General features: G+C 37.3%; 1 protein-coding gene across 11 annotated transcripts in view; it reads right to left on the bottom strand.

The window, feature by feature from the left end:
* Nucleotides 1-1,106: 1,106 nt before the first annotated feature.
* The window catches only part of TDRD1 (tudor domain containing 1), a 17,493-nt gene continuing 806 nt past the window's right edge, over nt 1,107-17,793 (bottom strand). For 4 of the 11 annotated variants that reach the window (XM_033515764.1, XM_033515763.1, XM_033515761.1 and 1 more), the window contains exons 2-23: nt 17,464-17,534; nt 16,838-16,950; nt 15,647-15,711; nt 15,303-15,450; nt 14,810-14,915; nt 14,451-14,490; nt 12,791-12,839; nt 11,202-11,282; nt 10,697-10,873; nt 10,092-10,199; nt 9,419-9,589; nt 8,915-9,163; nt 7,392-7,514; nt 6,396-6,506; nt 6,045-6,215; nt 4,865-5,116; nt 4,239-4,355; nt 3,915-4,025; nt 3,490-3,657; nt 2,940-3,161; nt 2,724-2,770; nt 1,107-2,124 (exon numbers count right to left, since the gene is read on the bottom strand). In XM_033515764.1, the coding sequence (XP_033371655.1) occupies nt 2,032-2,124; nt 2,724-2,770; nt 2,940-3,161; nt 3,490-3,657; nt 3,915-4,025; nt 4,239-4,355; nt 4,865-5,116; nt 6,045-6,215; nt 6,396-6,506; nt 7,392-7,514; nt 8,915-9,163; nt 9,419-9,589; nt 10,092-10,199; nt 10,697-10,873; nt 11,202-11,282; nt 12,791-12,839; nt 14,451-14,490; nt 14,810-14,915; nt 15,303-15,450; nt 15,647-15,711; nt 16,838-16,901 (2,673 nt within the window). In that variant the 5' untranslated portion in view covers nt 16,902-16,950; nt 17,464-17,534 and the 3' untranslated portion in view covers nt 1,107-2,031. Of the gene's footprint in view, nt 2,125-2,723; nt 2,771-2,939; nt 3,162-3,489; nt 3,658-3,914; nt 4,026-4,238; nt 4,356-4,864; nt 5,117-6,044; nt 6,216-6,395; nt 6,507-7,391; nt 7,515-8,914; nt 9,164-9,418; nt 9,590-10,091; nt 10,200-10,696; nt 10,874-11,201; nt 11,283-12,294; nt 12,364-12,790; nt 12,840-14,450; nt 14,491-14,809; nt 14,916-15,302; nt 15,451-15,646; nt 15,712-16,837; nt 16,951-17,463; nt 17,535-17,793 lie in introns of those variants that run through there. The other 7 variants (XM_033515757.1, XM_033515759.1, XM_033515760.1 and 4 more) reach the window with 5 other exon arrangements.

Genomic DNA, 17,793 nt, shown 5'->3' with positions numbered 1-17,793 from the left:
TTTTCTGTTCCAGTACTAGTAGTTGCACAGAACCGAGCTTTTAGTCAAAGAAGAGCTTGCATACCTCTTCCCACACAAAACCTAAGCATCAATCAGTAATTGAATTGTACAGGCAAAACACACCCTTGTCTGTACACAGTATGCACACCAAGTGCTAAATAAATAATTTCAGTCAAACCCAGTAAGCAAAGTATGCTCAAGGTCCTCCAACACTGCTTCGTAAGTTAAAATTATCTTGTAAGGATAAAAAAAAACCCTTGTTGTTTTACAGTGCTAGGTAATTTTTACTTATTTTATACTACTTCTCTTTCAAAAGTGCTGTAGTGCTGTTACTCTAGACTTCCAGTTCACTTCCAGTGTTTCATGTTCAGAAGGGAACAAAGAAATTTTATTTGCAAGAGCATCCATGTAACTAAGTCTAAATAAATATAATTTGTAGGTCACAGTTCATCACTTCAACTAAAGATTTCAAGTAGATTGAGAGATTAAAACTAGCAGAGAAAAAAAAAAAAAGCAAAAGGAAGCCAAGGCTACATGAGGAACTGCACTGGGTTTCCATACTTTTTTGCTTGATTTGTTCCTACATCAATGCTCCCAAGAGTTCATCTGAAAAGGAGGGGTGAACTAAGTATCTGAACCAGATGAAGTCCCTTCATCTCCAATTACTGCCAAGTGCCTTTGTGAAACACCAACCACTGCTTTCCAGCTTTGTTTATCCAAGTAGAACAAGCAAAGATTCACTTTTGCTTTGACCTGTTTATGAAATGCTTTTGGCTACTGTAGTCAAACTCATCTTCTGAAATGCAGTAAGTGCTAGGAGAGGGTGGATGTGGACAAGTGAACAAGAAGTGTGGGAGCAGTAAAACATCAGTGAGGTGCTGTGCATGGGGGCAAATGCTTGTGCAAGGCACTCTGGTCCCAGGGAGTCGAAGGACACCTGACTAAGCCACAGTCTTGGTTCAGAACCAGGGGCATGAACAGAACTCCAGAAATCCAAGTGCAAGCATTCATCTGATTATTAGTTACTACACGAATTTGATAGTACAGAAACTAAGAGGCAGAAAAAAAAATCAATTTGAGTGTAATAAAACATTAAGTGAAAGGAAAATATTTTGCAACAATTTTAATCTCCAGATTCTCCCAATCTGCAAAAGCCCAAACTTGAAGTGTGTACTTTAAGTGGACAAAAAGGCTGACCCTGCACTTTCAATCAGCAAATGGCTACTGTTTCTACAAAGAATAATTTGACATTCCTGAATTAGTCAGAAATGACAACTAGGTATTCAACTGAAGAAATACTGAAAAACTCTTTAATAATTTGATGCAGTATTTTTGTCATAGCCTAGAATGGGTCTTTTTTATGATGATGAAAAAACTTCATGGGGTAGAGATCCTGATGATGTAGCTACACACAAAACAGCTTCAATACAATTCACTTCAAAATAACATTCACAGATGCATATTATACAGCATAAGTGTAAAGAAAGAACTGTGCACAATAAAGTATTTACTGATTTTAGAGAACTACCTGTATGCAGTCCAAGACAACATTCAACTTTTAATGGTACTCAAATCAAGTTTATGAAGAACAAATCTCAGTCTAACTTCAGGCCAGAAATTAGATTGAAAGATGAATAAACAAAAAAGGTAGTTTCCCAAGTAATATAAATGGTACCAAAGTTAAGTGAGCCTTACAACTGCAATAATTTCAAATTCAAGTCTGCAGAACAGACTCACAATGTAATGGCCATTCCATAAACTTCTGTGCATTCAACAAGAAAATACAAGCAAAAAGTTTAGTAGCACATGGTGGTATAAAACGAGAACAGAACAGAAATTTTAGCTTGCAGCTTTGCAATCCTCTAAGTTACATGCTTGGGTCACAGTAACAATGCAAGCATACAGATAAATGCAGGAACTTAAACAGCACAGTTTCTATGAAGTGACCCTCATTGATGCTCTTGATCTTCAAAAAAAAAGGAACTGCAGCAACTTGGTGGACATGCAAATGAAATGGTGCATGTCAGAGACTTAGTGCTCCAGCAGATTTTTCATATCAGTGAATCCATCTGGATTCCCAAACTTGTTTAAAAGGAAGAGTAGGACTTGTTTATGCTTTTCAAGCTGTGGAATAAGCAGAAAGAGTTAGAAGTGTACGAGTCTTTTTTTGATTTTATTACTGATTTCAGATCAGGGTAGATACTGATACAACAAATTCAGCTAAGTACCAATTAATTCAATAAATATATTCAGTTCCCTTCTGTTGCAAAATCTTCTGGAAGGGAAAAGCCAATAGAATTGTAACCTATTTCCCCTTGCCCATGTATGTGTCCTTTTTTTTAACCTGAAGCAGCTTCCTCAAACCAAATTGATTAAATACTCAAATTAAGACTGACATCAGCATCTTAAATTAGACAACAGAGAAAAGTATCACTCCTGAGATTTCAAACTCTAAAAAAGTGAAGTAAGAACTGTATGTGGTACAGTTCTAAAGTACAGACTAATGAAGTCTATGCGCTCTAAACATGATCCTCCCTCAGCTTCAGGGTGCTCTAAGTATTACCTTATATAAAACAACCTGAGAAAAAGTGCCAGGATGCATTTCACAGAACTTCCATGTTTCAGTAGCTATTATTCCCCCTTCTCCCATTTGCTTCCTACCCAGGGCTTCTTTGGAATTCTGGAAACATAAAAAAGAATGCATTGCTTGGAGTGACTCTTACTTGCACTTTTAATTCCATGCAGCAGCAGTCGGTCTCACCTCCATTACCTAAAAAAAAACAAAGTGAATGAGCAAAATACACACATACATTCTTCCCCTAATTTAAGAAGTGACATGTGGCATTGTCCAGGATTTTTAGAAGGGAAAGTAAGCTACACCCCATGATTACAAGTTCTTCAGAAGAAGCAAACTGAAGCAATCAAGCCAAAACATGTACCTTGATGTTCACCATGAGAGTTTTCAGCACTGCAGGATGTGACCAAACCCTCCTTCAGCAGTTTGTCAGCTACATTTACATAACCATTATCAAAGTGTTTCTCCACTGTTACTAAATTAACATTTCCATTAATCCCTTTCACTGTAATTGTGACGTGTTGCTTCAATAATAGTTTTTTCAAAGTGTCAAGCACTAATGGAGACCACTCAGCTTTCTCTATTCCTGCAAGAAAAGGAACGTCAAGTTCATTGTATCAATAATTCCTTTAAGATATAACTTGAATTATACATATATGGTTTGGAAAATATGATGCTAAATTTTCCTCATATAAATAGCTTACACTCTAGAGATAATTAACTAAAAGCATGTTTTCTAAACCAGCTTTTACCATGTTTACCAATATACTATTTCAGAAGATCATCACGTTGTGTACCAGTATTAAGGAATGAACACTACCACCAGAACAGGTACACATTTATAATGTTCAAGAAAATTTGTCAGGGGTTTTTGGGGTGGTTTTTTTTTGCTTATTTTGGGGAGGATTTTTTACCTGCAAGTGAACATGTAATTGTCTGAAAAGGCAGCTTTAAATAGGAATCGGTGATTGGCAGCACCTTTGAAAGAGGTAAAGTTTCTGTGCTGCCATAGTCTCCATAGAGTACTTTCACTGAAGACTGGGAAGCTTCCAGAACAATAGCTCTGTACCAATTGCCATTACCTGAAAAGATTGGGATAAGAATAGTCACTTGTGAAGAATCATCTTATAAACACAGTTTATTGCAAGAACAAGAAAACTGGAGAGTTTTCCAGGGATTTTTAAATACTGTGTTGGGTATGTAAAAGGCCAATTAACAAGAAGCACAATTAAGAGATCCATAAGCACTTTCAAGTTGGTGTTTTTTCTTCATCTGAAACAAAAATAAAAGCTGTGTTTTACACTGGCCAAGGAAATGGAAGGACAAACAATTGTCTCACCTGAGAACTGAGCACAACAGGCTTCACCCAGCTTTGGTTGGAAGGGCTGTTTGTTACAAGATCTACAATAGTCTTCCAGTGAAATCAGCTCCTTCAGGAGCTGCTTTTGACCTACAGAAAAAAACCCACATTGACTAACCACATCTGGGTACCATGAAGAGCATAATTAAGCCTCCCTGCTCCCACCTTTGACATTTTCTGTATTTTCCTACTGTCCAAGATACATTTCTACACCGTTCAGTTCACTACACACATTCATTTTATTATCTAGCTTGCAACAGTGTCTTCTTACTGGTATTAGGAACAAGGAACATTTTTTCTTACCCTTATTTGGAACTGGTACAGCATAGAACAAGTCTGGGCTTACAACTTCTGTTACCCAGACAGACATGGTTTCATCTACAGCCAATTCAATTGACTTCCAGTGCCCAAGTGAGGTTGCTAATAGAAATTGTAAGAAAATGCAGAGTTATCACGGTCCTCCAAGCACACATGTATTTTAAGGAACTGCTTTGATATTTATAATACTTTTTTGAATTTCAGATACAACCACATATCTTCCCTTCAGGAAGACAAATATAAACCAAGATAAATGATGCTTACTTTGCTGTTCATAAACTGTTGGCATATAAAAGTAGCTGAAGTAAAAAACACCTCAGAAAAATTAAGATCTTGAAAAGCAAACATGAGAGAAGTTTCAGCCATAGAAAACTGCTAATTCTGATTCCCACAGAGTCAAACAACATTAATTTAAGACAAACACAGCATTTTTTCCTTCTCTTTTTGTCTGTAACGCCACCTGCAGGGCAGCTGGTGTTCAACTGTAAGAACTGACAATATAAACAAAACTACGCATTGATATTAATTGTAGTTAAACAAGAAAATAACAGTCAAAGGCTGGAATACTGAAAATTCTTGTTAAATCTAGAAGTTAACAATTTTTTAATTACCTTTTTGGTCAACAGACTTTGGAAAGTTATTGTTATCTTGTAGAACTTCCTTTACAACCTTTACAACCAGTTTTTCTGAAGTTAGTATCTCATTGATCATTTTTGGACAATCTGTGGAATTGTCAGTAAGCACCACACCTGCCCCATCTTCAGAAAGGGAAGTTACTGTGGCTTGAAGCTCTAAGCCTGAAGCATACATATGAAATCTTTTTGTAGCTTCTGGACTCCATTTGCTATTTGCAGGCTTTATACCTAGGAAGTAAAATAACTGTTAAAATATCTCCATTCATTAATATTGACTTTCCTCAACATTTATAATTTCCTTTGAAAAATACTTAAAAAAAAAACATGTCTTCAGAGCATATCCTGAAAAATCAAGGCTACTTTTACTACTCCAGGGCAACACATTGTCCTTCATCCTGTTACCTGCTCTCCCTCTTCCTCCTTTTTTTCTAAATGCCCACATTTCCTTGGAACTCCCAAGTTTCATCTTTTATATCTTATGATTAAGCCAAGGAAATCCTTTGCACAATCCTTAGCATAAACAACACTATTAAGACTGTTTTTGAATCAGTATAATCACGCCTTTTTATCAAAGAAGCAGACAAAACATAAGTGTTTTAAGGTTCTTTGGGTGGGGGAACAGCAAAAGACACTTTAACAAAATAAGGTTTTGAGCTTTTTCCTGTTTCCACATTTTTAATTTTTAAACCAAGCAGACTACATCAGAAAGAAAGAAAAATGCTGCAAATTTTTGAACAGTGTGGAAAAAGATTTTGCAGAACACTGAGAAACAGCAGTACAATGCCAAACTCTTCAGGAGTCAAATGAAAGAGAACTGAAAGGCCAAACTGCTTCATTAAAACAGATTAGCTCCTTTGCCTGCAAAAATTTTGAGAAATAAAATTGCCAAAAGCACATTCACTCCTAGCAAGGCAACAACCAAAAACCAGTAAGCACTACAGATGAAGCAGAACTAAACAAGCTCCCTTTGACCAGTAAAGCAGTAAGCAAAGTTGATGCAGATCACTCCAGATCACTGCAGGAGCTCAGAGAAGAGAAAGCAAACAAACAACAGAACAGAGTTCTGCACAGTATTCCCTGTCATCACCTCCTTCCCCCAAAGCAGCAAGTCTCTAAAAGCAAGAGCTCTTGTAAGAGAAAATTCATAAGGATTCACCTGAGAGCCAGCATTTAATTGCTTGAAATGGAAGTTTTAGGAATGAGGAGGAGATCTGTCTGATATTATCCAGTGGTACTTCCTCAGTATTTCCATAGTCCACAAAGCTCACTCGAACACTTCCATCTGAAGTGACATTTTGCACCACAGCACGGTACCAGTTACCATCCTCTGATTTTTAAGAAGATTAAAAAAAAATATTAATAATTACTTCACACATTTGCTATGTCTACCAGCTTTCACTTGTTACTAAATAAATATAATTATTTGCTGTCCTCTTCCAATGTAAACCATCAGCTAATTTTTCATGTTCACCCTATAAAAGCAAAACTATTTTAGTCTGTTACTTGCCAGAGTAAAAAGCACAGCAAGGGTCTCCATTCTTAGGCTCAAAAACATCTGGTGGTGTTTTCTTACAGTGCTCAGACAATGATTTGTTAAGTGAGTTCAGAGTAAGTAACTCTGAAAATTAAAAAGAAAAAACAAAGATTAGATCAATTAAATGAGCTAGACTTGAACTTTATCAATGCTGTTCACTCTACAGTTTACTTTAAACCTTCAAATGTATTCCTTGACTACATAAGCCAAGGAACAAACATCCCTCACTTTTTAAGAGCTGCCCCACATTTTTTGTTTGAATGCCTTTAGCTCCCTCTTCAGCCACTGAATTTTGTCACATTCTTCTAACATTTAAAAAGCAAGTAGCTATCAGAAGTCTTTATACAGACTTCTGGTAGATAAACAAGATTAGATTTTTAACTAATCCAACAAGAAGTCATGTCTCAATGGCTGCATATTCTCATTTTTGCATTACAATTATTATATCTCTAAGTTTTTATAAATTACAAGAGTGGACTAGAGAGAGCTCCAGTAAATATTGTCTTGGCACAGGGAACAAGTCTCTTATTTGCTTTTATTAACAGAACCACTGAGTAAGGAAGGGTGGAGAAGACCTTCAAGATTATGTAGTCCAACCATCAACCCAGCACCACCATAATCATCCCTAAGTACCAAATCCAGATGCCTCTGGCACACTTCCAGACAATGACTCTACCACCCTCCTGGACAACTTATTCCAAAGCCTGGACACTCTTCCAGTGAAAAAAAAAAATTAAGATATCCTTTGGCTAGGTCATGGTAACTCTTCCACTTTCCTCTAATGCCTATCTTCAACATTTCCAAAAATATCAATTTCTTTGTCACTCCACTTGTATTCTTAGATAAATACCTCAGAGGTAAAGCCTTTGTACTGTAAGCTTACTTGACATAGTAGTTCATTAGAACTATAATAAATGACAAATCAAAAGCAAAGAAATTATCAGAAAGAATTCAGCTGAGTAAACTTACCATGGCTGTTTGAAATCTGACAGTAGAATTCTCCAGGATTGTACACTGTACATACTATGACACTGAGTGTTTGGTTAAGAGTTAATTTAATCCACTTGCACATTCTTTTGTTCGTTGTGTCCTCTAGAGAGGACAGAGAAAAGCACAGAATGAAAAGAAATTAAAGTAACTCTTACAGGAAAAAAACCCAAAACAATCCCGAATACTCATTTGTGTCCTCGAATTTCTTGTTCTAAACTGTCCAACAGACAATTACCAGTGAGAGCCTCATTGCAGAGTAAAACCAAGTCAGAGAAACATGCCAGTTATTTAATGTATTCTTCATTCCCAAAAAGAGCAATCCACAGATAGCAGGGAAGAGTAATCACAGAAAGAGGTAAAGACTAGCTGGCAACAACCTGGGCAAGAGGGACACTGGGGAACCTTGGTTCCTGGAAACAGGGTAGGAAGCATAGAAGAGGAAAACATCAGTCACCGAAACTACTGAAAACAATCTAAGGAAGAAGAGCAAAAAATATTACTATAAAGACTGGTTGCAGAAATTTGCACTGTATATTGTACTCAGGTACCTAAAAGATACTTATTTTTTAATACAAGTTGTAGAATACATCATGGGAACACTAAATCATGGCATACTGGAGAACATACTCAGTTAAAAACCTGCATTCAACAGCTCAGTGACAGAAATTACAGAAAGGTGAGAGGCAACCAATAAACCGAGTAAGTACACAACAGGTCCTGGATGAGGCCACAGATCAGAATGTGTTTAGATACAGCCAGGAAAGTTACTGTTTATTTGAAATTTTTGTAAGATTCCTTACTCTTCTGAATACACACAAGGAATAATTGTGTCCTGGCCACAAGGCATCTAGGGAGTAAGACTGAAATTATTTAAACATAGACTTGACAAAAAGTTTTCAGTACCAATGGATCAGAAGAGAACATATATGTTTGCCAGACACAGGATGGAAAGGAACTTAGCATGCTTCATGTAAGAGAAGCCAGGAATCTTCCCCAAGATTTCAAAGAAATTCAATGTAATTTTTGCAAAAATCTCTCAGATTGAAGCTTTGGTCACTAAATTCAAACTAAATTTAGGCATAGACTTGAAGCTTTATAAGCTACTACAGTCAAATTTTCAAAGACTAAGTGTGTGGATTTATGTGTAAAATACAGGACAATGAAAATGGAGGAAATATTATTTGCAGTGATGGATTAGAGTGTAAGAACAGCAGGTAATAACTCATCATAGCCTAATTCAACTGGAAATTTTAAGACTTCTAACCAGAGTAAGTATCAATTTCCAAAAGCAGGCAATTACAACTTTGTTAAGCATGAACACATGGACACACACATACACACAACTTCTTTACTGCTAAGTTGCTATGGCTAAACTTTGGACTTGTGAAGGCTAGACTTGATGAGCCAGACTGAAAAGCTCTTACCATATAAGAGCTTGCATTCTCTGTGCCCACTCTAGCAGGAGGTTAAATGCCAGTGCAGTAGGATGTGCTCATACTCACCATTGGCCTGCTCAACATCACTTCCTCTGGCTGCTGGTAAGGCCATGCTCAGCTCCTCAGCTGCAAAGCCTTCCTCGATGAGATGGCTCGATATATTTACTGCTGGAGTACCTGATGCATCTGTAAGCTGCACCAGAGTTCTAGAATTCTTTTTATCCACTACTTTTACTGTCAACACTTTGTCTTTCACCAGTTTTTTCATGCAAGAAATACCTTCTGAGGTCCATGTTCCTAATGGTGGCTTTATACCTAAAAAGTCACATAGTATGGAAAGGTTCTGAGGTCAGTCCAACTCTCACCAATGTGTAGACAGGTACAACAACTGCAAGTACATTCTGAAGTATTTGTCACATTTTGTAGATATGCCATGGCAATTAAGAATTCTGGAAATAATGCCTACCATTACTCCCATCCTCCCCCATGTTTCAATGTGAGATACTATAGGTGTGATGGTTATTTAATATCACTTCTTCCCCCTATCTAGTCTTATCATTTACTTCATACCTGCCAGGCTACATCTTATGGCTTGGGCTGGCAAGTCCATTAATCTTGGAATTATAGGACGAAGTCTGGTCAGTGGAAGAGAGTCAGAATTACCATAATCCATATAGTCCACCATAACAGTGTCTTCAGAAACATAAGCTGTAACAGCAGCACGATACCAAAGGTTGTCTTCTAGAAAGAAGGATACAGATGTAATGTCTGAGAACAGAATGATTTTTTTTCCCAGACCAACATAAAAATATATCCATCTCAGTGCAGCTCAGGACTACCAGGTGTTGGCTAAGTAGCACTTTGAGAAGCAGTCTATCAGAACAGCATCATTACATATAATCTCATTTCTTCTGTGCTTCTTTTGGGGACTGAAATTTCAAAGATATATTGATTTCCAACCCTGGGGAAATAATGCTTAGCAAAATAAAACCCCCAAATTTTCCATGATCTCTTAAAAACCTATTCTAAGTAATCTGAATCCAATGTTAAGAGCTTGCTCCATAAAGGGACATTCTAAAATTGGTATTTTACAAAGATAATTTCTTAAATCACTACCAAGCATCACCCACAGCTAAAAACCAGAGGCAAATAAACTGTATATGAAACATTTCTAAACATATTTACAAAATGTATCTTTTTGGTAATAAATTTGAGTGACATAGTATTTCACTCAATTTTTTACCTGTGAACTGGGCACAGCACACATTGCCAGCAGCAGGACGGAAAGATGGACTACTGGGAAATTTGTCACAGTATTCATTAAGAGAAGCTTCAAGCTCAGCAAGCTGACCTGATGTTAAAATAAATAGGTTTTGGAACATAGCCTGTCTTGCAATTATTACAAAACAATTAAGCTCAAAGCCTGGAAGAACATCTTGTAGTCTAACAGAAATTATTTCAAATGTTTAACATGGATCAGACTAGGGTTCCTCAATCATTAACATCCAAGAGAGTCCTGATGTGTGTCTGAGGAATCACAGCAGTGAACAGACAGGGAAAACTAGTAATGGATTTTTTCAGCAAAGGGACAAAGCTGAAGCCAGTGCAAATTGAAAGCAAGCTAGTGAAAGCATGCCAAGAAGAAACCAAGGAAGACAGCTCTTCCAACAGGCAGATGATGAGGTATGCCACTTCTTCCCAAAGGACACACCTTGCTACTGATTACCCACAATTAAAAGGCTGCGCATGGACACAGAAGAAAAAAATCACCTTCTTCCAGCCACTTCCTACCAAAGAGAAAAATGCCATACTGGGCACTGTACATCCCATGTCCAACCCAACACTTACAGGCACTTTGCATCCGCTGACAAAAAAAGGTGTCTGGATTTTGAATGTGGGAAACCACACCAGAAAATTCATCTCCGATATTTAAAGAGACAAACTTGGCAACTGAATTAGTACAGTGAGTAAAGTCTTCATCTTCAGGTATTTTGTTTTCACTTCCCTTGGAATAGTTTTCTGATACTGCACATAAAAAAAAAGAAAAAAAAGGTTGCCAATCAAAAGCTAGCTGACTTTGAAAATATAAATATACTGAAATAGTTTATTCTTTTTATTGATGCTTTGGACTTTGAAGGCTCCTGTCATATTATGTAATTAATGCTCACATAGTAAATACTATACAAATGTTTTATACTACTAAAATGTGTATGAGCTAATGTCAGTAGTGACCTGAAGTAAGCTCTACTAGCCAACATTTTTAAGTTTGAGATGATGCTAGTGAGCAGCTAGAATATCATGCAGCACAGGCAAACCCAAAATTCCCCAAGTTTAGCTTGATTTGCTTGCTTACCTCTTGGAGAGTCTCCTTTGGCATCTATTCCTGAAGTTAAATGAGACTTCATTTCTAAGGGAATTTTATTTTGGCAGTCTTCTAAAATACAGATGCAAGAATAAAAGACTTATCATACAAAATAGCCATCAGCTATAGTTCCACTTCAGAACCATCCTCAGCCAGATCTACATTCCTATCACAAGGTGAGCATGTTCTACTTATTTGTTCAGCACTTAATGTTTAAAATGCAAAACAAAGGTAATTTCAGAGTAGCTCAACTACTTGAGTTCTCTGAGCATATTCACAGCTCCAAGACTGTCTGACTTCGTAAAATGAGCAAAGCAGCAACAATCAACATTTACTTGCAGTCACAAAAGACTGTGAGCTGAAAAACTGATTGCTGAAAAACTGATTCAATAAGGATTCATAACCTACCTCATTATTTACAACACTGAATATGTAACAATTTAATCAAGATGTCTTTGTAAATCTTGGTTTCTCAGCTATTACATACTCCATTTCTGATGCATGAAGCAGTAGTCCAAACTTTCAATACCATTATTTTCAAATTAAAACCTCAGTACAGGTGTTTCAGTTGCTTATAAAGTCTGGAATGAATGCATGGAATATTTCAAGAATGCAGTGATATTTATGTGATTTCTCTCCAAAAGGTTGGCAGGTTACATATCACTTCACTACTACTGTGCTGTGAAGCAACCAGATGTGAAATGCCCAGCACAAACCTTTATCAGGTGAATTTACATGGGACTAAAGTGAACCATCCTTTGACAGAGGATGGAGGTAAGCTTCCTGCACATAAGCAAGTTTAGCAAGCTAAGAGAATCGACCACCACGTCCCTGAACGTTTCTGTTGGCTGCAGATCAATGAAATTAATATGGTCTTGGCTCTACATTGTTCCTGCTCTGCAGCCAGAGGAAACCCTAAACAACAGAGCCTTCCACATGACAAAAGGTACACCTTGCATGTATTGATCTGCTTTGACAATCAAAGCTAGCTCAACTGGAAATCTGAATTGTGACTTCTCAAAGGTCTGGTGTTTAGCTTGTCTCTCACTGAAGCTTGCTAAGTTAGAAATATAAGCATGCTTACAGAGTTCTCCAGCTGGATACAGCAATATCCAATGATTTTTCTTTCTTTGGGATACTTAGTGAGCATGCATGAAATATAATGAAAGCTGGTAAAATCCTACCTGGAACTAGAAATTGATACTGTGATTTTTAAAAAGTTAAAAATGCATAAGAAAGAAACAAAATGGTACCAAATTTTCATGCATCTATTAAAACAGAAAAATTAAGAAGATAATCTAGAACACACTGAAGTTAATACAATTCTATTGGAAAAGTAACCTTACTAAAATTTAAGGTTATTAAGCTTAGCAAGGTATTTCAGGCACTGACATTTTATAGAAAGGTGAAATAAAGTAGAATTAAAAAAAAAAAAAAAGTTAAGGGAGAGGTTGGGAGAGTGACAAGAAGGAGAAGGACAAAAGAAAAACCCCTCATCCTCTACAGGTGTTGGAGAGGAGAGTGAACATAAAAGCCTTAATTGTGGTGGGCTTTTTTTACCCACACAACCAAGCACTTACCAGAATCTGGAAGAACAACATCTACAGCAAAACTCAACCTCACCTCCTCCTGTAATATATCAACACCAGTTAGTAAACAGTGCCTTCCCATGAGCTGAGAAAAAAAAAGCTGGCAATGCCTTCATTCCATCCTTTTCCTTCTGCATTATAATGGGCAAAGAAATACTTAATAGACTGGAAATAATTATAATTAGAACAAGAGGGCACAGCAGATTATTTTCCCCTATCTAAATGACTAAATAATCAAGACCTTCAGAAATATCACCTTGCATATTACAGCTGCTGTTGGGGCTTGAAGTGCTACCAATTCAACTGATTTCTGCCCTCTCTTCTAAAGAACTGGGAAATTAAAGTAAAAAGAATCCCCAGAAGTTGAATTACCCTATTTAAAACAGGTTCAAGTTATGTTTAATATGGAGCTGTTCAGCTGTAGCTCCTTGTAGTAAGAAAGTTCAAGAAACACTGCAGAGATCTACTGAACATCAAAAAAGAACAAGTGCTGAAAACTCACATATTCACCTCCTCACAACTGTTTTATAGGACAACTCAGCTAAAATTCCCACTTATGATGCTCTCATAAATAAGAAGAATCTAATTCCACCTCCTTCCTCATAACCTTAACACCCCAGAGCAGATCACATCTATTGCTTTACCTGCTGGCATCAATTTTTAAAAAGTCTAATAACTTAATGTAACCCACTTTAGCATCACTCAACATGCAATCTAAGCTCTCTTCATTCTGCAGAACTTGTGAGAGCTTCAAGAGGTGAACAAGATGAAAAAACCCTTCTGTTCTTTGAAAATAAAGTGACTGAAATTTTTTTATTCACATTGTACAGCTATTTGGTATAAAGGGCCCTCACTATCAGTTCATCAGTTTCATTAGAACCCAGTCACAAGCACACACACAATAGGAACTAACAGGATGAACTAACAGAAGTCTCAAGACATGAAGCCTCCTTTCTAAATTCCTTCCAGTTAAAGAGATGAATAAGCTACTCCAAAGAAGTACATGACAAAGGAGTTCTACAGTGCAAACACAAGGCTAGTTGGAGGTATGCAAACTTAGTCATCTTCATAAATGTGATACCAAGAAACCACAAATACAGAAAAAACAACTCCTGCAGAAGAGTTCATAGGAAGACTGGAAGAAATGTTTGGCTCAAAGTAAGATCAAGAGAGGCTTCAACACATTACAAAGGAAAACTGTGTCATCTAATTCCTTCTACAGCAAAGAAACAACAGCATATCTCCATCTGTTATTGTGTAATACTACATTAAATGTATTTCTCTAATAAATTTTCAAGGTTCTAAGAGTCAGCTCATGATTTTTTCAAAGAAACAAGACACCACAAGTTTTCTGAGTTGGAGATACTACATCTGTTTCCTTCCCACAGTATTTCTCTAGCAACATCCTACATGTCTTGATTTTTAACTTTTTCAAAAATGTTTTTTTTTAAAAAAAACAGGGTTGTTTGATAGTGCTTCTAAGAGTTCTAGAAGTAACAATTTTCTGAATACTTCTCCCAGTAACTTCTCATTTGAAACACTGATCTTTCTAAAAGGAGCAACTTGTTCATTTCTTGTATAGGTTAAATGAAGCACACTGCCACTCACTCACAGCAGATCCATTCAAGACAATCAAAACTGCATTCCATACCTTAAGATAAACTCCCGTCTTGGTTTTGCTATTATTTAAACTGCAATCAAAGAAAAACATCTCAATTTGAAGAACCAAAGACTGACAAGTAACATTAATAATACAATCTACTTGCAAACAGATAAAAGGCTGTGCTCATTCTATGTGATTTTTACCAACCCTTACTCCTCATCCACTAAAATACAGAATTACAAATATGGTAATATGTAATAATGACAGCCATAAGATAATGCAGTACTAGCCTAAGAATAAGCAACATATTTTACTGTAATACTGCCTTCCCATGCTCATTTATGCTGTAATGGGAGGGACACTGTCTTTCTGTGAAGATAATTTGGCAGAACTTTCAACAAACTTACTTCTGTTTAATGGGATCACAAACTACTCTATGTGCTGGCCAATCTTTTTTCTGACAATCTACAGAGCAATAGTATGTTTGCAGACACTGTGAACATCTGAGCTTTCCTAAAACAAATGAGAAAAAATAAATGAAGTCTGAGCAAAACACACTGAAAGGAACAACTGTTTAAATATCTGCTTTACAAAACAGCTCCCCTGCAATTCTAAGCAAACAAAAATAGGAATTTGTATTCACATACAGCTATCAGACACTGCTGCCCAAACATCCCAAATTCCTTCTACATTTAAGGGAAAAAAAAAACCCACCACTTTCAATAAAGAAATACTCTACTGCTTGTCAGCTCTGTTACTCCAACTTTGCTCTAAATAGTCTATACTTGTGTCTAAGAGTTAAAAATATACATCCATTTAAAGATATTTCTGAGCAAACCTGATCTGGTTTCACTGATAAATGTACTGTATGTCATAGACTACAGGACAGCAGGCACTTACCAAACAGACCACAACGATGGCAAGTGCCCCCTTTAGGGGGTGGTACTAACAAACTCAAGAAACTCTTATCATAGCAAATAGAAAAAGCACTCTTAGAGGAATATTGCAATTTCTTTGGCTTCCCATTAATCCAATTAGAATGTGACACCTGTGGAAGAAAAACCTGAAGTCACTCTTACTGGAAAAAAGATCACCATAAGGGTAGAAATACTGTAATATACAAAAATATGACAACAAAAGGAGACAAAACTTCTAAGTTCTAGAAAGAGAAATAGATGCTGATAATTCCTGCTATCTAGAAATGCTCAGAATACTTGGGGCAACTATAAAGTGAAACAACTCACAGTATTTTCTTTATCAGCTGCAGCTATGCAGTTCTCTCTACCAGTTTTGTCTTCCATAGAACTTCCTAGAAGCAGAAGTATTTGCAAAGGGATCTGATTAACAACACTAACACATGCCTACATTATGGAATATTTGCAGGAAGAAACAAGGCTCTTGGCTACTTCTACTATTCTGCCAGCCCATTTGAGTGAATGGAGATGCCTGGACCATGACACACTCTGGAAGTCACTTGTTTTCATTCTGATACCATATTTATTCAATAGTGCAATCAGTGGTATTACTAAAACAACAGTTTCACCTTCTGTGCTTATGACTCAATACTGAGAAACAAAACACTCTGAAACAAGAGATTCTGAATTTCCAGTGAGTGCCTTAAAAACCTTGTGGTCCTTTCTGTGAGTTTTTCTTTACCAAACAACTCTTAGAATGTATTCAGCTAAGCTATAGCAGGAACTCTACTTTTGTAAATGGGCAACTCATCCACCTACAAAGAATTAGTTTCTGTTCTAGGCTACTTATGCCATTAAAATCTTGTTTCAGTCTGGCAGGCCTGTCTACGGTCTCCACTGAGACAACATAAAGCTAACATGGCCTTTTTTCCCCATCTGGAAGCAAGCCAATCTTGTAAACTCTGCCTTAACTAAAACTCTTGCCTAACATGAAATCAAATTTCATTTCATTCAGACCCAAGATGTTTGTACATAAAGTTACTTCAGATGTCCCAAAATGAAGCCTTTCCCTCTCCCCAACCTGGGGTAAGAGATCATGGATCAGACAACACCGAGGCACTTAAGAGGCAAGAAACATTGCTGAAGGAACTCCAACTCCCATGTATCAGTCCAAATTCTTTAACACTTCAATTATCCTGGTGGGATTTTTTAGTTTCTGAGGCATTTCAGCAGACAGAAGTTTGGATATGTAGGAGTTGTATCTATAAGCCATACTCATACTGATGATGTGTATTGATAATGAAGTATATACACAATCACAGAAAAATGAAGTCAAGATACCTCTGTCAAGCTAAGGACAAAGTTTCTCTTACTGCACTTGTGCTGCTATTAAAACTTTCTGTACTGTTTCTACATTTGTCAAAAATACCCTGTATTATTTGCTTACAAAATACTGGATTTTGTTAGATATTTCAGAAATTCAGCCTCAAAACTAAAAGCTTTTCAACAGTAAGTTGGTACCTGTGACCCCGTTGCTTAAATCTGCATCTGCAACTTCATTATGCTGAAGTGGTTCTGCCATCATGTAAAGGCTGACATTAGGGTATGACCAAAGGTGGCTATGGGCCAGGTAACTGCAAAAGCATGGATTTAAAGATTAATTGAGGCAGGCACACAAATTAAAGTATTTTTGGGTCATATTCTGAACATATATTTAAGCATTCATTTTGGAAGGCTAATTCTCTAGCATCTATTTTTTTTTTTTTTTTGCACAGCAAAACACTTTCTGCATTAAAGAACTCAACAATGAATACTGCAGGTTAAATGATGAAAATTCCTTTTGGAGAGGAACACATGGACAAACAGGAGTGGCCATCAACACCTGCACATGAAACTTGCTGTGTCTCTGGAGGAGACCTCGCTGCACTTTTGTTTCAAAAGTTTGTAGTCATAAAAAGCACAGGCTGCACTCCTGGGTTCCTTCCTCATGCCTGAGGGGAGCCACTGCCCCAACCATTCCCATTACCTGAGGAAAAGCAATGCTCCGGCTCTGCCAAAATGCTTTTTCAGCACCTACTTTCCAAATGCTAATATGCAATATAATTGTTCTAAATTAAACGTATAGGAGAAAACAAACTAAAATAAACCTGCGAATACAGCAGAACAGTCTTCGAAGTGACACTGCAAACCAACTCCAGAAGAAACGCGCTTTCAGCAACTGCAATTAAACAGGTGCTATTAAAATTAAGTCACTTTAAGTAACTCAAAATAAAATTAGACAGCTCCGTGCCACGGCCTCCAGCCAAGCTCGCCACCTCCAGACCCCCCAACCCTCAGCAAAGCGCTCACCCCTAGGCCGCCCCCGGCTCCTTTCCCCGGGGAAAAGCGAAGCGCCCGCCCCTGCCCTTGCCCCTCTCCCCCGAGAGCAGCGCTCACCCCGGGCCGTCCCCTGCCCCTCTCCCCCGAGAGCAGCGCTC

This window comes from Parus major, chromosome 6 (assembly GCF_001522545.3).
Source record: "Parus major isolate Abel chromosome 6, Parus_major1.1, whole genome shotgun sequence".
NCBI classification, from domain to species: domain Eukaryota; kingdom Metazoa; phylum Chordata; class Aves; order Passeriformes; family Paridae; genus Parus; species Parus major.
This window is presented reverse-complemented; position numbering and strand designations above follow the sequence as displayed.